This window comes from Aythya marila (assembly GCF_965140915.1).
Source record: "Aythya marila genome assembly, chromosome: 2".
Lineage (NCBI taxonomy): Eukaryota > Metazoa > Chordata > Aves > Anseriformes > Anatidae > Aythya > Aythya marila.
Window position 1 is genome coordinate 42,810,590 of NC_139043.1, and position 23,250 is coordinate 42,833,839.

The 23,250-nt window shown below is 37.8% G+C and overlaps 1 protein-coding gene across 8 annotated transcripts in view; it reads left to right on the forward strand.

Moving 5' to 3' along the window:
• The window catches only part of RBMS3 (RNA binding motif single stranded interacting protein 3), a gene marked incomplete at its 3' end in the record, with an annotated part of 697,589 nt that overhangs the window by 594,825 nt on the left and 79,514 nt on the right, over positions 1-23,250 (forward strand). For all 8 annotated transcript variants that reach the window (XR_014317039.1, XR_014317040.1, XM_082754887.1 and 5 more), the window contains 2 exons: positions 10,147-10,253; positions 20,415-20,461. Coding sequence is in view for 6 of the 8 variants with exons in the window: in XM_082754887.1 (XP_082611013.1) it covers positions 10,147-10,253; positions 20,415-20,461 (154 nt within the window). The remainder of the gene's footprint in view (positions 1-10,146; positions 10,254-20,414; positions 20,462-23,250) is intronic.

A 23,250-nucleotide genomic window follows, 5' to 3' on the forward strand; every position in this document is an offset into this window, starting at 1 on the left:
CAAGGACCATTCACAAAGACACAGCAGATGTTTCTTTCCCCACAGTTTGTAAACAAAATGTAGTATTAAAACATGCACGTCTGAATTAAATAAGCTAATGGTCATAACTGAGGCATTTTTCCTTGTGCAGTTTAACACTGGGTTGCATATGCTGTTCTGGACATTAATGGTATACATATGTTAGAGTGTGAGCAGAGAATGCCAAGACTCAACCTTAATTAGTCAAAAATAAATGTCTGTGTACAGCAATTATCATTATGCTGGTGGAAAGAAATCATTGTATTGACATAAGACATTTGGCCAGGTTTCCTTCTTTATATTGAAAACATGTGCTTGAAATGAATTTTCTTTTCTTCATGGTGTTAGTTAGGGTTAGTTAGCAGTGTCACACAGACAAGGGATAATGTGCTGGTAATTTTCTGGTTTATAGAAATAAATACTAAATAAAATGTAATACATAATTTAATTTAAAACTGTGAATAAATTCAATGTGAAATAATAAATAAACAGTTAAACAGGTACAAGAAGTAACCTTGTATTGCAGAGCCAGAATTAATTCTTTGTACTGCATAAATCCCAACCATTTTGTCTCTGGACTGTCAGCACAAGTAAGTTTTTCTTAGTGGGATAATAGCAAAGTCTCTGTGATCAATAACGTTAGTTTATGAGAATAGTAAAAATAGATTTTATAGCAGAAGCGCAGAGCTATTGTTTTGAGAAGCAGCATCGGATAAAAGCTTTGCATTTGCTCTTTTCTCCTGAGAGTACTAAAGAGAACACTAAAAAGTAAAGTGGGTGACCACAGAAGCAAGTAGGGTCACCCATTACCAGAGATTCATTTTATTTCCATTAGAGGGGAACCAGAAAGCATCTCACACTATTTGTACCTGATTTTCCATTATAAATTACGGTACATGAGATCATTTAAAAATTGCTGAGCCTTTCAAATGAAGCTGACTTCGTTGCTGTTCCTTAATAATTGAACAGTAAGAAACACAAGGTCTCCATTTTCATCCAAGCAAAATAACTTCTGAGATTATGGGAGAGGGCAAAAAGGTATTTAAAATATAATCTTCCTAAAAGCTCATAGGGCAATCTCAAATGGGATTTAAAGAATGATTTGGGGTTCACGTTTAGAGGGTGTTTTTTCAGTCAGCTTCTGCCTTCACATAATGGTTCTGGGACCACAGGTAGAGCTGGTGCGTGCGTGCTGGTACACGATCATTCAAGTGATACTCGGTATGAAGTCAATGTGCTAAAGTCACAGTGCTCCATGCTTAAAAAGATGAGCCAACTCAAACCTTTCCTGTGCTTCACTACTGCAGTGTATGAACTTGTAGTTTTAATGCTTATTTGGGGTAAGAGCCAACACTGAAAAGCAGCAGAACTTCTCTGTGTAGTTTTGTTTTTTTGCTGAAAACTGGTTTCCACTGACAAGCTAGCAGTTGGCTTGACTTTCTTGTTACTACCTGTTACTAATGTGAAGGGATTGCAGCTCTAAGTTTAAAGACACAATAAAACACTAGTACCTTAATTTTCAAGTGGTGGTACTGAAAGAGAAACCCTGGAGGGTAGAAGGGAAGAGAAAATAAGTTTAGTAAAGAGGAACTTCAACATAACTGCTGTAGTATATACTTCCAGTTCAGGTCATAGGCTAGCAACCTGTGCTCAATACCTTCAATGCCCATTGAAAGCGTTGGAAGTACATTTACACCAGCTTCACTGGGTCTTGGGATAGTTGGATATTGTTCACCGCATCTCTCTCAGTTCTTCATCACACATCTCAGAACTGCCTGTGTAGCCAGTTATGGTTTAGGAATTCACAATGAAAACAGTAAAATGTTTTGAAATGCTTTCAGGAATATTTTTGAAGTGTGGCATTTTTTTCATTTCACTTGGAGAAATCAACTCCTGCCCAAACGTATGTAGTCTAATAAGCCTCTGTGGTAATAATGGTGCAAGAAGGCAGCAGCATGAAAGTGGTACAAGCAAACTACAGAAATTGGGGAAAAAAAAGTCATAAAAGTCAGAATCCTAGATAGTAATCAACATTTGCAAAATATATACAAAAACTTTTTTAAAAAACATTTTTTTTTAAAAAACTGTCACACCTTTTAGCTATTGTCAATGGAGAAAAACCTGATGTGGGACTGTTGCACTCAGTAATAATTATGTCTGTATTCTACTAATCACTTGTGTAGTTTACAGAAGGGCCATGTAGGACTGTCTTTCTGCAGCATGTTCCTTAGTTAGCCTGGCATCAGAGAAGTACAGAGGAGCTGTGGCATGTAAGTTCCACACAAAAATTCATCCAACATGGGAGGAAGGTGAGTTGGTTTCTTAAGCAGCCACTTTTTAACAATGCCATTGAACAGTATGGGACTTTTCGGATTTAACCAAGAACCCTTTTATACCTAATCGTTTCAATATTTGTTTATGATCTACTTGAAAGATAATGTGTGAAGTGCTTTGAACAGCTTGTAGCCAATACTCCTTTCCAAACTACAATACTGTTTCAATTTTTGGTGCGTGGCTCTTCTAGTCAGTCAGGAATCCAAGGGAGTCTATCATAGTGTTTTTGCAGGAGGTATTCATCTATATTCTAGGGTTTGCAATAAGAACAGGCACATTAAAACAAAGCATCCAGAATTTCAGTTGGTTGTGGATTCTGTCCTAAAGTTATGGAAAATAAAGGTCTAAGCACAGGTGCATTAAATATTTTCTGCAATCCGATGCACGAACTTGTTTGGTTTGGTTGCTTTGATAAAATGGCATCCTCTCTTGTTGTAAAGGCTCTTTGAGAAATTTTAAAACTGCAAAACAAATCACTCCTCAAAGATCCTGCTTCCCTTTCATCTAGTAGTGCAAAGTTGCAAAGAGCTGTCATAGCACTGGGTGCAAAGGATGAACTACAACTGGTGTTTTTCAGCTTCATACCAGGGGACACGCAATAGGGCAGAAGTTTTCTGTAGCATCAAGTTTGAGGAATGCACTTTCTCTGGCAGAAATCATAGTCCTGAATCTGTTCTTGCTCACGGTTACTTCAAATTTACTTTTGGCTTCAGTAGAACAGCTTTGGATTCATACTCATATTAGCTGGAGCCGAGCTTCTAGCCCTTAAAAATGGCAACTTAACCCAGTGGCTGTGAGGACAATAGGTATAAATGCACTGGATGTACTGTTAATTTGAGAATTACATCAAACACAGTAACAAAGTGACTAAAAAAAGAGCTGCCACACTCAGAAATCTCTTTGGTCAAATGGTACTTAGGCTGATGCCAAAATCTATACAAGTACTTTCAATACAAGTACTTAACAGCAAAGATTTTTTACGTTCAGCTCATTGCATCTGCACTCCAACTTCCATTGAAGTTGCTGGGAGGCTCTCCCTAAATACTTGGAGCTCTGATTCAGGCCTTCTGTTTAAAATAAAGGCAAAATGCAACATTAAAGAAGACTGTACTAATTAAATAGTTACTAGATAATAAAGTTAATTAATGAGCTTCTTAATTCTATACTGGATTTGTTCCTAATCTGTTCGTGCCCTGCTACAGAGGCCAGCACTACAGTTGGTTGAGAAATGGAGTTTGTTAAAATAAAAATATGCTGTTAGGTTACTACATTTCATTGTTGCTTTAATATTTCATTTCAGCTTAGCTATTTGGATTGATTTTGTATTTTTATTTAAGTTTCAATACTATACTGAAGCATCTGTTTCTATATGTTGTCTCCATAAAATAATGTATCTAGTTAATGGTCTCTGTTAAAACGGATTCCCCTTATCAGCAACATTAGAAAGGAACATTTTAATAGGCCTGAACCAGATGCTCTCAATCTGCTGTTCTGTTGAAAATTTAACAATGAAAATAGATTTTTAAACAGAAACAAACTGTAAAATAAATGGTGCAATTTCTCACAGAGAGCAGACTGTCATTTTTGATCAGCTCTAACAAGTCTTTGTGGGGGCTTCTGCAATTATATGATTAAGTATAGTTTTTCTGTGTGGTACATGGAGTGTTTCCATTGATTGCAACAAGATCTGGACTACGCTTCACAGTCGGCATGCTATTTCTCCAACGTATGCAAACAGTTAGCTGTTCTACCTGTTCTATGTAATTTCACAGAGTGGAAATGCTAACTCTGTGCTTGACATGCTACTTCTCCCCTGGGATTTATTTTCCTTTTCTGATATATTCTTGCTTTTTAGAAATAATTATTGTACAAAAAGATGAAAGGATTGCTTCCCATTTCTTAAGACAAAGAGGTGAACTAGAGATAATTACTTCAGCTATAATAGAGTTTATCAAAAGTAAATCACTTTTTTTTTTTTAAATTATTTTTATTTCTAGCCAAGCAGATGTTTGCTTTTTAATTGTTGCTTTGGGGTACTTTTCTGTTATGTAAAGATGTTTCCCCAATTTCCATGTTTATATCGTGAAAGTGGTACGTGCTGGAAACCCAACACAATGTTAACTCCTTGTTTTGCTTTCATAATCAGCTGTGTAAGTGCAATTAATATCATCTAGTTAAATTTAACTGTAAGCCTACTAGAAGATAAGTATGCTTTATATTGCTTCTGTGTATTTCTATAAATCAAAAGGCATCAGCTCCCATTCTGCACTATTTATGGATGCTTGTGTATGTAAAAGCACTGGCTCATACAAAAACACTGAGTAGCAAGGAATGATTTGGACAAGTAATAGTGCACTTTCATTATACATTTATGTATATACATGTATGTTAGGATCTGTCCTGTGACCTCATATCCAGCTTTACGAACTTCTGGGACAAAATCTGTTACTCCATAAAATGATTAACTCTGTTCTTCAACAAATCCCCATTTGGGAAAGGATTTTTGCTTTTTTTAATTAAAGGTTTTCTTAGCCAATGAGTTGTCCTTACGTGTCCTTTTGTCCTTTCTTGTCACGTACCACCTTTGATAATTTTTCATCCTAATTTTCCAAGAGCAGAATGGATATGGTTGTGTTCTACAATTTTCCTTAGATTTAGGGTTTTGTTTGTTTATTACCTGAGAATGAGTAAGTACTGTGTGACAGAACTTTCATAGCAACCAGTAGAATCACTACAGCAAAGAGTTGCTCTATTGCTTGGGTCCTGAAACACGATTTTAAAACTTAAAACTGCAAAATTCATTTTGTAAATAAACTTTGTGGGCTTTGAAGAGACTGTAGTCCTGCTGGGAACGTCCATATCGGCACCTCAGTTTGCTCTGTCCAGCCTTCCTTCTAAAGGTTTTGTGTCTCTCACATCTCCCTCTCAAATAGTGTATGAGTAAACAGGTCTACTTACAAAGTGGCTTTGATGTTACTGTAGGATGAAGTTTTTCTTAATGACTAAGGATGTTTGATCTGTGGCAGACAAAGGGGTTGATTCTTACATGGATGTTTCAGTCTGATACTCAATGTGATTTGTACATGAAAGTGTTATCAAAATACTGAAAATTTGAAAGGGAGTGAAGGAAAATAGTTATCAAAACTTGATCAATTTGAATGCTTAGTGTAATTGTGAACTCAATTATTGCTCTGCTCCTTTTTTATTGTGGAGAAGGATTTGCCGAGGCTGAAAAATAAATTAATCCTATTTTCTCTTTAAAACATACTTTGAAAAAAATCATTGACTGTGCACTGACCATTCATTGATAATAGCAATGACTTTCTCATAATTTTTCATCACATTAGCAAAATGAAGGAGTTTAAAGATCCACATGAATGTTCATAACACACTTGTTGCTACGCTCTGTACTAGAAATGTTATCTGCTTCCTGACGTTCTGAAAAATATTCTGTCCTCAAAAATATTCATAGTGAAACAAGTTAAAATACATAAATATGTTCCTGTTATTACTTCTCTATATATTCTAATTCTTGCCATTGCTGGAGAGACGATGCCGTATGACTATGAATTGGAAATGCTGGCGGACAATCTTTTCTAAGTAACTCTGATGATAGGAAAAGTTACCAAGCACCTGAAATAATGAAAAGGATTCACTGAATGCAAATGACAGCTTTCATCTTCCCCATTCCTTTATGAAGCACATGTTCATGAATATACACATTTTTGCATATGTAGAAGCTCAAGTGTATCAGCCTTCCGATGAATGAAAGAATAAGGAAATTATGTATTCAGAAGTAGTTGGAAGTTTGCTTTTTTTTTTTTTTGTTGAATTCTCCAATTTAATTGAAGTTGCTTTCCTGACATGGAAGATTCCCTGAAAGGCTGCCAAATTTGAGAAGGGAGCACTGTTGTCCCCATTTCTTTCCATATAAAGGTTTAGTCCTATTTAAAATACCAGCGTTGCCTTTGGTGATATAACAGCCTTTTGGCAGTTTGGTGCTGTCTGTCTGCACAGTCTGTCCATCTAAAGTAGCAGAGCACGAGAAACTGAGCTCCTAAGGGAGCTCCAACAATATTGACAGCCTCAATTGACAAAAAAACAGTCTCTCACTTTCACCTTCACTGAACTCTCAGAGTAAATTCAGGGTCTGATTGAAGAGAGATAGGACCTTAGCCATTGAGTTCCATGGGAACAGAATTTGAACACTAGCAACTGCTGCCCTCTCCTAAAGCAGTCCTGAATATCTTGGCAGATGCTGTTTAGAAGCACTATCAGTTTGATCCCACTTCCTTCTCAGGACTGAAAGCCAAGTTCAGGGCTATTTATGTCTTATTAACATAAGGCTGTGGATGGGAACTGCAGCAAGCATTTAAATCTTTTCCTTGAAAAATCGGCTATGGCTTAATGAACCTTGTTCAGGTTAAGCCTATTTATTCTTGATATTTGTATTTGTTACTGCCAGGTAGAAGTCAAAGAAAGAGCAGTGCCTTCTATCTTGAAGATTTTATCAGAATTGAATGGCCTGAAATTTGTCTTGAGTGAATCAATTCTCACTTTTCTGACAGGAAAATACCAACAGCAGATTTTCCAGATATACTTCAAAATATCACACATGCTCAAAACTTTGATGATGTCAGTTGCCATACAAAAAGAGATGTGCTTATCAGTTGAAAATATGAACGCTTAAAGATACACAAATTATGTTTTCTAGTATGTCAGCAGTGCAAAAGGTGAGGCAAGAGGCATTTATTTCCAGTTAGTGTATTCATACAGAGGAAAAAGTGAAAGGTAAAAACTCAGTACATAAATTCGGAAGTGTCTGTCTGGAATGAAAGAGAGCAAAAGCAGAAACAGTTTAAAAGATGTCCCTTCTTTCCTTCCTTCCCTTCCGAGGTATTTGGGGGCATATAATAAAATATCCCACATCTACAGCAATCCTTTGATGTTAGTCACAGTGTGTTGATATAGTTTGTATACTTTTGAAGTACTTTCTTTTTGAATTGACAACATTACTACCTGATTATGGTTTTTTTACTTCTTTGGCAGAAGTAAAATCTCAATTTTTAAAGCACTTTTGACATTTCATGAAACCAAAAAGAATTATACTTAGAAATATTTTTCCTGATATATAGAATATGATTTTTTTTCCAGTTATTGTTATGTATTTGTTTAGTAAGAATGACTGTAGTAATGTCAAATATTCATGTGCATCTGATCTTGAAAAGGTTAGGAGAGCCTTTCTTACAAGGGATTTCAAGAGGGCTGAAGTAAACCAGAGATTTGAGTTCTTTTATGTACTTAGAGCAACATATTTGACCTCTTGAGATTCTTTTATACTCAGCCTTATCTTCTGAAATAATAAATGTTGATTTCTGTGTATTTTGAGATTAGTTGCCATAGTTGTTCCCAGGTATAAACCTTTAAGATGTAAGTCACTTCAGGGCTAATAAGACCATTTTTTGTCTTTCTGCATGTGATGTGCTATGTGCCAGTGTGTGTGTTGTTTTTTATGTTTTGTTTTGTTTTGTTTTTTCAAAAATAAAATCTGTCTTCCTGCCAGAACATTTTTTTTTTATATCTTTATGCATATGTTGATTGGCATGTGTCGATCTTTTCCTCAGAATTCCTCTTGGTTTGCTGTAAATAAAGCCTCCTATTGCAGAAATCTGTCTGTGCAGGGCATGGTTCCTTCATCCTTTTCCATCCTCTTCCCTAACCCAAAAACGTCAGTACAATTTATTTTTCCACATTTTTTTCTAGATGTGGGGTAAAGTTGTTTGAAACATCTGTTCAATGATGTCTGCCAATCTCTGTCAACTTTAGAAAGGCCCAAGTTAGCAATAAAAGTTTGTCATATGGTAACGCTGAATATTGGGAAGTCCAGAAATGGCAAAAGCTTCCCATTTGTGGTTGGCTAATATATAGCAAGGATATGTAGCAAACCATATGATTCCCTTGCTTGCTGTACCACATCATAGTATATAGGCTAATACCACATGTGTACATTAGCAGATGATCATGGCACGTGTAAATTTGCAGCATTCAGATTGCTTTCGCATGCTTCTCCTAATAATATCATATGTTGATTGATAGTTGTTCAGTGCTTAAAACTAAAAGCTTTTGAAGCATCAGATGTGACACTTAATAGGTCTTTCTCTAATGCTGTCTTAGCACCTGCTCCTCCCTCACAATCACATCAAAGTGAATTGTAAGTAACCGCTCTGAAATTATGCTGCATTGCACTGTGGAGTAAAACTGGTAGAAGCGCAGGGCAATCAGCCCCATAACATTTCTCCATCTGCAGAAAGAATCTCCACAGCCACCTGGATGCTTTTAAACCTTCATTATTTTAAATTTCAAATGGTTGGCTGAACATTGCTTCTACCAAAATCTGATACAATAATCGAAGTCAGAGGTGGGGAAAGACCTCTGGGGTCACACAGTCTAGCTTTCTGCCAATAATGGATTGTTCCCTGCAGTTCAGTTTCTAGTGACCTTGGAAATTACTAGCCTGGTAAAATGGTAATGAAAAAACAAAGCTGTTAAAGCTTCCAAAGTAGCCAAAGTGATGCTGTCCCAATGAGAAACTGTGTTTTTGATGTGAGATTCTCTATGTGCCTTGCTTGTTGGTTGCTGTTTTCAAGTGATCACAGTTTTGCTCTAAACTTCGTGACACATCTTGAGCTGGCTGTAACTAAGAGGTTGAGGGAGGTGAGCTTCTTCTAATATTATACAAGCTCATTTAATCCTGTAACCAAATAATTGTTTTTATTACAAATAAATGCCAGCAACATGACTACCCCCGTTATTGTAAAGTTTCCCTCTTATCCCTGTCTTTTTATTTTTTCAATATTTCTAGCCTCCAGAAAGGGAAAAGAAGAGAAAAACTAGGTTTCTTGCCATTTCCCATTAAACCCCTGGTTAATTGATTACTTGTCATGCCTGGGAAACCAAAAGCTCCCCCAAACTTTTTTTTTTTTTTTTTCCAAAAACATCATTTTTATATTTCTTTCACCTAAACTAATGTTGAAAAACTGGGTAGGTGGGGGAAGATCCCGAGATACAAAGTTCCCTTCCTGTGGCACCCATTTGATGTATGGTAATTTCTTCACTAGCAGGCCCTATTGTGAGCTGGGGTTTTGGGTGTGCAGCTCCAGGAATATCCATCGTTTCTGTGGCTCCAGTCTCCCTGACTATTGTATTCTTACACACAGAGTTCAGCTGGAGAGGAAAGGAGTTTTCTCAGCTGCCAACTTGCTTAAAAGAGGAGTTAAGAGGAAAAGAAAGCTAATTGGACTGTGCTTGGCAAAAGTCTCTTTTTTTATTCTGTTTATTCAGATTTTAAAGGATTGGGTGCCGAGAAACACAAAAATAGTGAGAACACTTACTCCTTAAACAGATCCTTGCAAAGTTTTTACAATAAGAACAGAAAGCTGCTTTAGTAAAACACTGTTTATCCTTACACTAATGCTAGTCATGAATACGTGTCTAACTTAGCTGGAACTAATGCCTGACTCTACTATTCCACTACAGCAACTTAACATTCTGCGTAGGCTGATTATTTTTTTAACAATATTTGCTAAATTCTTTTAAGGGCTGCCAGTATATATTTTTTGAAGCTTAGTTAGTAAGAACAGCTGCCAGTGGAGTCATGGCTAAAAGAGGCAAAAAATATCTGCAGAAGGCAAGATTTTACTTCAAAAGATCAGTATTACAAAGCACTACTGTTGCTGGTATAATCACTTTCTTTGGGGGGGATGCTAATATAGACTGGGTTTCTTGTCTTCACAGCCCCCACTGAGCCTTTGCTGTGCAAATTTGCTGATGGAGGGCAAAAGAAGCGCCAGAATCAAAGCAAATACACACAGAATGGAAGGCCGTGGCCCAGAGAAGGAGAGGTAAGTGCCACGCGGCAATTATTTTCCAGGGGGTTGGGAGAAGTCAGCTGCAGAGCTGGAGGTCTGCCTTTCAGGGCTATGAAGAAATCAGGTTGAGCACAAAATGCAATAGTTTCACACAGAAAAAATGAGCAGTAGTGTATATGTGGGGGGAAGCGGGAGTTTTATAATAGTTTGTGGAATGTAAAGTTACAGGAAAAGGGAATTTCAGAGCTGGGTGTGGGACTGCGCACAGCCTTGTCCCACTGTGAGCCCTCTGTCTGCAGCCAGAATTGAACCTATTATTTTCTTACTGGTGTGCTGGCAGCACCTGCAATATACCTCTTATAAACTTAGCATTTATTTACACCTAAGCAACTCAACATTTTTTTTTCTGTGTAGTTCCTGGTGATAAATTATCATCAAGGTGGACTTCTACAAAAGGGAAAGATGTACTTGCAAATGCAAATATATGCATATCAAAGTTTCCTAAAAGCTTGTCTGAGCTGGGATCTTCATTCTGTCCAAGACAAAACAGTTTACAGTAGCTTCAGCTCCATCATGTATACAAATTAAATAAATATCAGTTGCTTTCTGCTCTGCTGTAAATAGTCTGTTACTGGAATTTCCTTTCTGTGTACTTGTACATGAAGTGATTCCCAATGTGGGTTAAATAAGAAAGAAATTTATTTGACTCTTCGAGAGTTTGTTTACTCTCCTTGAATGTTATTATAGGATAAAGACACTTGAATAAAGGAGGTGAATCTGGTCATAGTACCTTCTTATGCATAATTATAGCTGCAAAGGCAGAAGGACTTACAAGTATTTCCATCCTAAACACCTCTTGTTTGGGTTTATGATTGAGAATTCAAATAAAAAGTACCTTGCTCAAACGCGAGCTGCTAGAATCAAAGCCTTCTCCTTCCCCTTTCCCCTTCCTCTTCCCCTTCACATTCCCCTTCCCCTTCTTTCCGTCTTCCTTTCCCTCTTACTTCCACTTCCCTTTCCCCTTCCCCTTCCCCTCCCCAGATTTACTATGTTTACTTCAACATTACAGTGCAAATAAACAAGAAAACTATTTGGTATTTCTGATTTAGTTGTTTCAAGAGGGTTTCTGCTTTTTGATAACGACTTGCTTTTCCTAGCTGGTACTTTTCAGACCATTAGCGTATGACATATATATATTCCAGCACAATTGGTGAGCTCTTAAAAGAAACAGAAGGGCCTCTTTAAAGCATGGAAATTTCTCCCTCCAGCAAGGTAGTCGTTGTATACTGCTTCAACAAAAATGCTCCACAATATTTTTAGCTTTGTGGGCTGAAAGTGGCAATGTGGCAGCCACATTTGCTACAAGAGATTGCAGAAGTCTCCAAAGGTTCATTGCAGTCTCTTATGTTGTTGGTCCAAAAAATGGAGATGTCTTCTTAGAAGCCATTATGGTTTGTCAAGTTAAGGAGCTACTGAAGAACAAGCATTCAGGAATTACTTTAAGTGGTAGACTCAGGTCATTGTGTGCAGGGCTCTAAAAAGAAAGGCATATATATATATATATATATATATATATATGTATGTATGCCTATAGGTGGGAGTAACAACCCCTGATTAAGGTCAACAGCTAAATCTCTCTTTAAATAGCAAATGCCGTTGCAGCTATTATTTCCACTGTTCTATACTTTTTTAGTTCAAATTCATAAACAAAATAATTTAAAGTCAAAGCCAACAAGCCACCATTATGTCTATGGCCACAGGGCATCAGCTTCTTACATCATGCGTAGTTCATTTTTTGCTAACAGAGTGGCTCATATTAAGGATAGCAATATCCCTGGGACATAGAGGCAGGGTGTGGCTGATGTATTAATGAAATGGTCTTTCTCAGATTTACTAACCTCTGATTAATACCTTTCTAAACACTGAACTTTTACTACTCAAAGCATCAAAGACGATAATGCAAGCTGTTGGATTTCCTCCACAAGGTCATATAATTTTCTTATTTCCAATGTGAAATCTTTCTATTTAATTAATCTTTTATAAGCATTAGTTTTTCTAGCTTTGTCCTTTAAGGATTTTACTCTAAGCAATATGTATCATTCAGTTGTTCTCTATGTAGCAGTGCTTAGTTAACTTTCTTACAATTATTCCTGTCAACTTTAATTTCTCTAAAAAAGAACAGGTAGTGAGAAATAATTGATATATGACAAGTGTCATACTTCTGATTACAAGTGGAACCTGAAAATATCTCCTGCACCTCTGCTCTTTCTTGGTTTCTTCTCCAAAGGGGAAGAAAAAAAAAAAAAAAAAAAAAAAAAAAAAAGCATCCAAGAGGTTACTCCCTCAGTATTTCCACATAGACCAAATCCCATGAAGTCTACACAAAGATGTATTTGGCTATTGTTTAGATAAGCATTTGCATTCTTAAATACTTACGTGAAGGGCATTTCTAAAACTTCAGAGGTTTGACCAGCATTAATGCTGAATGCATGTGAGGATTATTGCTCAGAAGGGCAGACTCCAGACAAATGACACTAACAGTTTTATCACTGGCCTCAGATTTTAGTATGCAGAGTAGAGACAAACAGCTGTGCAGAATACTCTGTTTTAGGGGGGAAATGGCAGGAAATTTAGTGGAGAGGAATAGATTGCTGCAGTGGTACCTCTCTGGCTATGCTGTTCTCAGAGGTTTTGCTCTCTTTTATGGAGAGCTTCCGTGGAACTTAATAAGAGAGGATTACTTTTTCGTAAAGTTTTCAGGCCGTACTGCAGAATACAATAGAAAATCTTATTCCTGCCATACATTTTTGTAGATTGCTTCATAACCATACAGAAATACTTTAGCTGGCTGTTAAATTCTAGCAGCCTTGTCCTCTTGCAGAACACAGCCTCTGAAATCCCAGCAGCAATATAATTTGGCTTGAAATTTTCACTTCATTGTGGAAACAGTCCTTTGCTTGGAGGGGGAACGATGACAAATTTCTTATCCTATGTGTGGTTTGTGCAGCTCTTAGGAAGGCAATGGTGTGGTCTGAGTACCTATAGGCAGCACATCACTCCACAAAACCTACATCTCTGGTCCCTGCATAATCATCTAATCTTACTTCAGAATTTAAGCATGTATCGATCTATACCATTTAAAGTCAAGTCTTTAGGAGAATACTGAATTTCTCCAGGGTTTTTCAGATTTGTTTCTGTTGTTTCTTTTTTTACGTGGGGTTTTTATCCAGAAACTAGTTGCAATCAGTAAAGCATACCTCACCTTGAACAGCACATTTTGTCCTTATCCTTCCACTCTTGGTTGAAGCCTCAGGAAGCATTCAGCAGATTAAGTACGACATTTGACTGAGGATTTGTGCATGCTGACCAATTTCAGACTAAGGATCCAAGAGTTTAGATTACTGACGGCTTTTTGAAAGGGTGTTAAATAATGCATCTAACGTACAGGTGCCATAAAAGTACAGCGAAGCCTACAGATGTTGGAAATATTTGCAGAGAAATTCTAACCTAATAACTGACACAATTTCTGCCCAAAGTTTAAATTCTTTGATTTCAGGATATACTTTTCTGAGTTGCACTATTTTCATTTAGTCGCACTGTTTTAGTTTCTGTTTTGAAACTTTCCCTGACAAGATCATGTTGAGGAAATGGTGATGGGGAGTAATCATATTTAAATTCTGTCTGTAAAAGATTTGATTTAATTTACCTCTGAATTGCAATTGACATGTCTAGAGGTAGATGACATTTCTCCAAAAAAGTTCATTAGCTGAAAATGCATCCAGGGAATCGAGGGTAGTTGTAAATTGAGATCAGACTGAATTAAGAACTGCAACTTAAATTTTACAGCTGAATCTTTTGTTGCAGATTTTTTGAGACTTTGATTATTTTGATTTTTTTTTTTTAATATGCATTTAAGTGAGAGTTTGTAATTTATCTGGTAGAAAAGAGGAAATCTCACATAATTTGAAAATAAATGAAATGCTTTGTATCAGTCCACAGTGATTTTTTATTTTTTTTTTTTTTTTACAGTCACAGTATTTTGAAACCTTTTGACACTTCATTTGCAATTTTCTATAAAATTCAGACTATTTACATATTTCCATTGTCTTTCTTGCAATCACCTTTAAAGTATGAGTGTATATATCACAACAGTGACACACACCATTGAATGTGACTCCCTGGTCATTGAACTTAGTCTGCTGTCTATAATGATATTTAGTGCCATAATAATTCTCGTATTGATGGTTTTCTTTCTTCTGTGATTTGGGTTGCATTTTTGTTTCTCACTATGCAAGAGATTAACCTCCCATTTCCTCCCCTTCCCTCTCTTCCTCTTTTCCCTCAGTCTTTTTTTGTTTTCTTTCAAGATCACCTGGTGAAGCTTCTAAACAATTAAACATGCTTTTAATTGCACCTTAAAAAATAAGAAGACCTACTAGTTTTGGAAAGTTGCTTTTGTTAACAGTTTCTCTTTTTGTCTGCTGCTTGTTACAAATTTATCTAATGCAAACAGTAATTTAGAGAGAAAAAAAAAAAACATACAGTAGGTAATTTGAGAGATAAGTCGGGCATAGATTTCTTTTATGCTTCCAAGGAGATAGGTACTATTTAGTTGTTCTCGATAATCCTCAGTGTCTGGGGCTGATCTGTTTTATACCTGGACAAATTAGTTTCTCTTTCTGGTTGGAGACAATTGGCAGGTCTGCATAGGAATTTGTAAACTGCAGCACTCCACATTTAATTCATCAGATAAATTGAAGTGAGGACAAAGTAACTCAACACCAGGAACAGAAGCTGTGTGGACTTCCAGTCGAGTTCTCTAGTACAAACTGTTTTAGTCATTCATTTGGGTTTCTGAACGTGTGATTGTGTCTGTCAGCTCAACCTCCGACCTACCGAGGTTCATGAATCACTTGACCAGTTTGACCTCAATATAATATATTTTGCTCTCCACAACTCCTTTCTTCTCAGAAGTTGCAGTTGCTTAAGGAGCCCATGCATGTAAAAACAAATGTTTCCCTCTGGGGAACATCACTGGGAAATGCCCCATTTCTTTCATATGTGTCTATATATTAAAGTGTCACAGTGACTATTGAGAATTCTCCTTCTCTGAAAGGGAAAGGTGTGTTTTATTCAGGATTAAGTTCAGAAATCTTTCTAATAACGTGGAATATTTCTGACAGACCTGTTTTAAATAATCAAAGGAAGGAACCGCGCCAAGTTAACTTTGCTGCTGACTGAGTTTATTTATTTAATCGGTATTTTAAACAGATCTCATTTGGCTTGTTGGTTCCTTCCCCCTCCTCTCCCTTCCTTCTTCAAAGTGTTTTAGTTGGAGTATCTGCTGGCAGGGCACAAGAGATCCTTGTGCTATTGATGCCTGGTAGATCTTAGTGGCGGTAACAAAACAAGTACAAGAATGTCAGTGTTGAAATTTCAGTTGATTCCACTGGAGTATCCAAGAGCACACCCATCCCCCTGGGATGGCAGCTTGCAGTCTTCTGGCATGATAGGATGAAGGGATGAGTCAGAGGAGATGGAGCAGAGAGGCTTATCCTCTGGTCCGACTCCCACCTCAGTTTGCCACAGAAACCTCGTGAGTCCTACAGAACAATATTGTTTTTCCTAATCTCTCCCTAAAGAGGAAAAATCCAGGGAGTCTAGTGGAAATCCACATTAGTGGATTTCACCCCTTTTCAATTTGTTGGTCTCTCAGTATTTCCACTGAGAGTGGCCTCCTGCACAGTAAGCAGCCCTACAGTGGCAGCAGCCTTGCTTTGCCTTTCACAGGCTTCTCAGAGCTAGTCCCCAGCCCTCCCCGCAGCTCCTGGAGCTCTGGCATGGGCAATGGGCTAGCCAGAGCAGGGTCAGGAAGATATGTGGAAGACTGGTTTCCGAGCAAGAGACGTAGGACATCTCTGCAGCAGGCAGATACTATGGTGAGCTTTCACACATGGTAAGGCCTGTACACTGAAAGCATGTGATGACATGTTGGTAAAGTTGTTCAGGAAAGCTGCCTCCCAGCAACACAGAAGGTATCGTGCAACCCAAAGCTTGGTCACTTATAGGTACTGGTTTTTGTTCAAAGATGGAGAGTGGGCTGATGAAGGTTGTTCTTGTGAAGCAGTCAGAGATATCTGGAAGAGAAATAACAAACTGATCTTATTTCACATGATGATCTTCACATGAAGATGTGATTGTTTTTTTTAATAATCACTCCACACCTTAATCATTTATTTGAGAGCTATACAAATCCAATTTACATAAGCGATGCAAATGTGATGGTCTGAGAGTCTCTTTAATGAGGCAAATGTGCTCATTTATGTTCAAATCATAACAAAGAGGGGAGGAAAAGCAGAAACAATACCTTTTATTCACTTATCTGAACTTGTTTATTCAATGGTGTCAATAATTACAAAACTGCAGTAACAAAATAACATTTTTTTCATTCCTTTGTCCTAGATTCAGACACTCAAATAAAAAGGAGAGATAAATAAATACATGTGGTTTAAATGATATTTTTAAAAATCAGTATTTTAAGCAAGTTGGATTTATGTCTACCAATTGTGACATTCTAAATATAGCAGATGAGTAATCATTGAGAATGGTCTTTATCATTATGTGCAGAACTGATAGCAGCAGATATGCCTTTTAATTAATTGCTCTAAGGAATTGCATACTGAAATGTTGGGATGCAGAATTTTCATTCAGTAGGTGAGATATGTGTCCATTATCTGGCTGAGCGGCGTAAAAATTCTGTAGTTCAGTCATTCCTTAATAGATTTTTCTGACAAATATTTTCCTGAAGCAGCATTTCATCATCAATGCCACACTCTCGGGTGGCATTTCATCAGGAAGTGTCACTATCAGAAGAAGGAATAAGACCCTGTCCTTCCACTGAAACATAAGCAAAACAGTGGATGAAAAGACCTGGAAGGAAATGCACTTCAGCACAAATGAGGACTGCTACAGAGGCATCGGCCAGTGCCTCGACATAGTTAATACCATAGTAAGCCCAGTGACAGCAACATTCAGTGCTGTGTTTTGGAGAGAAAAAGCTGGACCTCTGTTGCGTGGAAGTCTGAGGCCAACCCTAATATTCTGTATTTGGTATTTTTGGAATTCCTGTTTGTGTGTTATGGAGGGAAGTGCAGACAATTTTCCAGTAAGTTTTTACTGCTCATCAGTTTTTATTCCTCATGAATGAGGATGCTTCAGACCATAAATCTTTCACTGGTCTAGGCTAACTGTTGCCTCTCCTGGGCTTCCAGCCAGCGTAATTTTGTAGGGAGGAATTACACAACTTGATGAGAAAGAAGTAAATAGTCCTCTCTTAGCAGCTATTTGAAATAGCAGCTGTTTAAGGCTATTCAGCAATGGCAGATATTAGCAATATTACTGGGGAAACTGTAGGTGGTGTACCATATGCACGTACTGCCACATGCTGTGCCCTATTTGTCTAATGCAAAACTCTCATTTACTGGAAAACATGATAACGATATTTATAGCGGTAGCTGCAAAGTATTTGGACGGATTCTGGTAACCTGTCACTATGCAGTATGGATGTGGAGCGTGGGTAAGGAGACGACAGTCTAGCCTTTAATAATTTGGACTCATCAAGCCCATAATGGTCACCATGCCCCTTATTCACCATGTCCCATATAGTATGTAACAGATCTGAAGCTCATGTCAAGAGAGCAGAGCATGTGCAGTTTGTTTGCATACACCCAGATCTGGGGCATGATGGTGTTGGAGGCCGAGGTGAGGGTCTTTGTCGTTAACATGTGCTCAAATGTTCATGAAAAATGTAGCTGAAAGTAGTGTAAATGTGTTTGCTGCTCTCGTGTGTGCAGTGAGCATTGTTACGGCTCCAGTGAAAGAAATGCTTCAATTTACCCTTTCTGCAGCATTATATTTATTTATGTCAAAGAAATTAAAGTAAAAGCAGTTGTTCACATTCTCCTTTCCTCCCAGCCCTCTCTTCTTTGCTGAGGCTTTGTTCTCAGGTCACACTGGTCCAAACTTCAGGGTGGGTGTAGTGAGCTCTGATCCAGGCCATCCTGAGGACCATTAAGTCTAGAAACTCCCTGACTGAGAAAGTTTAGATCCTCCTTTCTTAGGGGCTTGGAAATTGTTGGTTTTTTTTGTTTTTTCTCAGTTCTTAGTAGATGAGATGTTAAAATGTCAACATGTTGATTTATAAAGAATCCCCTAAGTTATTTTTATTTCTTTTTAAGTTGTTAGAACTAATTTTTCTCTTTCTGTAGAGCTTGTACATACTATTTAAGTTGTCTTTACTACCACAGTAATAGAAAAGGGAGCAATAGTAAATTTTACAAATGTTCAAAACAGAAAGGAAAATAGAGAGTATTTTTTTCTGGAAAATGCATTGAAAAAAGAAATTCTGATGTTAATGTTTTATTGGCTGTTTTTTGGGGATGAACTCTATACTTTTCCATTAGTAACACGATTAAAAACAAACAAACAAAAAAACATAATATTTATGTTTATTTATAAATATTAAAATATTTATAATATTTATTTATAAATGAATAATATTTATGAGAATATTTAAGACATAAGAAAACAAAAACAACAACAAAAAACAATATATGTAGACCATACCTGATGATTTTCAGAGCTATTTTATCTTTAAGTCAAAATTAGCAGCTTGCATAAATAGCCATTATTCTTTTTCTTTTTATGAAATTAATGCATTTTTAAACACTAGTTGTGTGTCTTTGGCCTTAGTCTCCTGAATTATCTTTTGCTTGGGAGCTAGCGCGTACTTTCTTAAACCAACAGCATTTTCAGTAAGTGAAGCATTTGCCCTAGCATCTGCTTAAAAATAATGAGAAACATAAATTTCTTAATGACACAAACATTTATTTATTTATTTATTGGCTATGTCAGGTATGGCGAAGCCTACGCTTTCAAATCAGAAATGATTTTTGGCCTCTGAAAACTGGGGCCATCTCCTTGTAGGCTGGTGAGCAGCTGCTGGGCTAACCTGGCTCCTCCAGGAGTGCGGCCAGCTCGCTGCTGGCCCCTCACCAGGGCGCTTGCCCTGGCAGCTCACCTGCCTGCATGGGAGCCAGCCAAGCCCAGACACTTTCCTGACCTGGCTGAACAGCCATCTGGAAGAGGGCAGATGCCGTTATTCAGATGTAGATGGATCCAGGGGTGTTAAATGCTCCCACCAGGAGCACAGATCCGGCTGTGCAAAGTGAACGCTGCTGTCTCATGTCTAAAGCAGCGCATGGTAGCATGCCAAGTGGAGAGCAGTGGCATGCCTTGGGGTGGGAGGGTGCCACAGCCATCTTCAGCTTCCCCCCAAAGGGAGAGGAGCATCCTGAGGGGTGTTTGCTCTCTCCTCTCTTCTTCCCACGTGGCCCCAGCTGCTATGTTTGAGCCTCAGGTAGAGCAGGAAATCCAAGCTGCAGCCCTGCCCAGTCCCTGCCTTTCCTGCTGCACCTGTGGATACATTTGCTTAATGGTGGTGGTGGTGGTAGTTGTTAACTGAATGGTTTTTTGACATTGCCAAATCTTTTTGCACAGGTCACCATCTGCCTGGTGGTGAACAGCAGTCAAAAGGCTCTGCCCAGGCCATTAAGAAATTCTTTGCCTGTCCAGACCTCTCAAGTATATTAAAAGCTCAGACACCTCCTTGTTTTGATTTTTTTTTTTTTTCTGCTTCACAGCCTACTTTTTGTTTCTTGTCTCATGGTAATGAATTAACTGCAAGCGGTAGTGACAGCCCAGGGAAATGACAGAGGCCTGGGGTCACCCAGGGAATGGCTTTAGTAGGAAAGATGAGACTCCTGCCTGAGAAGCTCTTGGGAAGATGGCTTTAGGGTATTTACAAACTACCTGCCTGACCCGGAACAGCAGGATTTGGCCCTGTCATGTTGTACTGTAAATGCATTGAGCTTGGTGGAGTCATTGACTGATACCGGGGCAACAAAAACACCGTTTGGCCTAAATGTTATGGGGAGGTGACATTGAAGGGATCTGTTTTTCAGGGATCTGGCAGGCAGGGGAGGGAGCCAAAGTGTCTGTGCTGCTTTGGGCCATCTGAGCTTCCCTGGAGAGTTTTCGATTTCTGTCTAAGACTGTGCTTAATGTCTTTTTTTCATATTTTTTTTTTCCTGCAGTAATAGTAAAAATCTGTTTTTCTCCCCTAACTATGTGCAGGCTGGCATGGCTTTGACTTATGATCCAACAGCTGCTATACAGAATGGGTAAGAAATGCATGTTTTCTTATGCTTTTTTAAAAATTATTTTGAATGCCATCTTCTGTTTTCTCTTTCTGTGGTGAAACTTACTCAGAAGCAAATTCACTCAGTCGTATTTTGACTGAAGCATGTAATGCTATATTGTCAAGTTCTTCTTTTAGTTTCCCTTTTGTTTTTATACCCTCTTGTTTGTAATATCCATTTGAATGGGAAGTTGTTTTTCCTAATAGTTTCCATCTCTATTTGGCAAATCCCAGCGGTTGTCTTTTTAATCTATCTCTGTCATGAAATGGAAACCAGTAAAGTTACTGGCTTTTGTTAAAAAGATCATTGAAAATTCGAGCATATTTTGGATAATAGAGCTATTACTTAATCTGGGTCCACTCTGCTGCCTGGATGGCTTCCATGGCATTGTCTGACTGGAAATGCCAAAAGGGGAGAAATCCTTAAATTAGTGTGTAAGCAGATGAGACTTACACAGAATGTTGAATAACACTCTTCGTTTCTCAACCGCCAATGCAAAGAATTGAAACTTTTTTCACATTTAGCAGAGAAGTTGCATCATCATATTATTTATCTGCATGATTACATTTTCAATTATTTCATGAAGCAGAAAAACAGATCCTTGAGATCGGCCATCCTTTCAGATAGATGAACAATAACTTGAAGAGAAGCAGGAAGTTTAGCCCTGAACTCTTTGACAACCACTCCTTGACCAAAGGGATGTTTGATATGATTATCAAATTCCATGCATACTCCCATCTACATTCTCCAGCTGAAGGGGAGAATGCATTGATATTGAGGATGGTTTTATTTGTTCAATGTTTGTTAGGGCACTACTAAGTGAAGCATCAAAAAGCAACAGCAACAACCGCAAAAACAAAACAACACTAACATTCACAGTAGCTTTAAAAAAAAATCAGTATTAATAGTTTGCATATTTTGCATAATTGCCCTCTAAAAGCAGTATCATTGTAGGATGTTCTCATGAGAATGAGAACGTGATGTTCTCATCTTGCGGATGAAACAACCAAGATGGAGCAACTCAGAAAAAGAAGTTTTTTTGTTTTGTTTTGTTTTTTGTTTTTTTTTTTCAGAGCTGTGATTTCAGAATCCTCTGGTTTTGCTTCTCTGTTCTGACCCCCCAAACAAGTCTTTCTTCTCTATCATCATTCTTTTCAGCTGGTAACTCATTATAGGCTATAAATAAAACCATCAGTAGTTCATAATCCGCTAGTGTTTCATCCAGACAAATAGCTTTTATTTCAAAGGAATTCCTGTATGTTGTTTACATGAATGTTTCGGAAACTGTAATTTGGATGATCCTTTGACATGAATATAATTTTACTTAAATAATATTTTTTCTTAAATTATGAAAGTTATTTTAGGTTTGTATATGCTTAGGAGTTCAGCATGCTCAGTGGTTTGGTCACTCACTTGTTCTCACTTGTTTGAATGACCATCACTGATCATTGGAAAAAGAAATAGTACCCAGTGGAAATTTCATCTCATAGTTTTTTGTTTGTTTGTTTGTTGTTTTTTGTTTGTTTGTTTTTAAGTTCTTTTATTTGTAAGGCATGAAAGAAACTGCATCGTTGGATATCACTGTAAGAGTGACTATTAATTACTGCTTTGAAATATCTCTTCTTTCTACAGCGTCAAAATATTTTCAGTTTCAGCAGGACAAAACCATGTAATTCAAAATGTTCTTCTGGTGAGATTTGATTGCACACGGTGTCATGAGGAGTAGCTCTTACTATGTGTTGATTTGTCCACCAAAAGTAACACAGCTGTTGATCCATCCTTTGGCTACATCTTTAAAATTCTGTCCCCTGAGGATCACCAGGACCTTTTGGTTCCAGTTTCTTTTTGGCTCCCCAGGCGTTCCCTTAGCAGTCACTACATATCCTGTAGTTATAAATTTTTACTACTTTTCATAAGCTGCTTTACTTGCAAGTACAATAAAAATCTAGCTTGTGGGTTTTATTTTACCTAAGTCTGGGAGCAACTTGATGCGTTGCTTGTAAAATGTGCAAATGTGGGTTGTTGCTTGCAACACAGCAGATGGGATCATAGCAGGTGTGTGGCCATGGTGAAAGAGAGTTAAAAGTTCTTACATGCTATGAAGTGAAACAGGTCAATTTAAACATCAGTGAAGGTGTGTTAGGCAAACACATTGCTCTTCACGAGGACAATCTGGAAGTGAACACAAAGCTGATGTTTTCAGCCCCCTTGTGTTGATAGTGTGTCCATTTTTACCCACCCACGTGTAATACTTAGCAGTAAGGTGGACCAAATAGATAAGGTTTGCACAGAGCAATCTGTAACATGGAGACAACCTCCCTATAACAGGGCTATTCGGTGCAGTGTGGTTATGCAGGCATTGTCCCTGCACCCAGCTCAGGACTTGATGGGCTGTGATAAGCACATCTTGCTCAGTCCTTCAGGTGCTCACCAACAAAGAGTTTAGTGGACTGAGGCTGTAGGTGGGAAACATAAACATACCTAAGGAAAGGAAAAGATTGAGGTGAGTTATGAGTTGCCAATAAAACTAAGAAGTAAAAGAATGACTGCACATGCTAGCATTTATTAGAATCCCATGTAAGGTTGATAGGTCTGTGCATTCTGATGTAAGTTGCTAAGTCCTTGCAGGGTATAGAGAGAATGGAAGCCTATTGGGGAGATGCATCTCTGCAGGTGTCACAAGATAATATTTAAAATTTCCAGCTCCTTAAGAGGTTTGGATTATACTGGATTTTGGTTAGGGGCATACCCAAGCCTTAGGGAAGAATTTG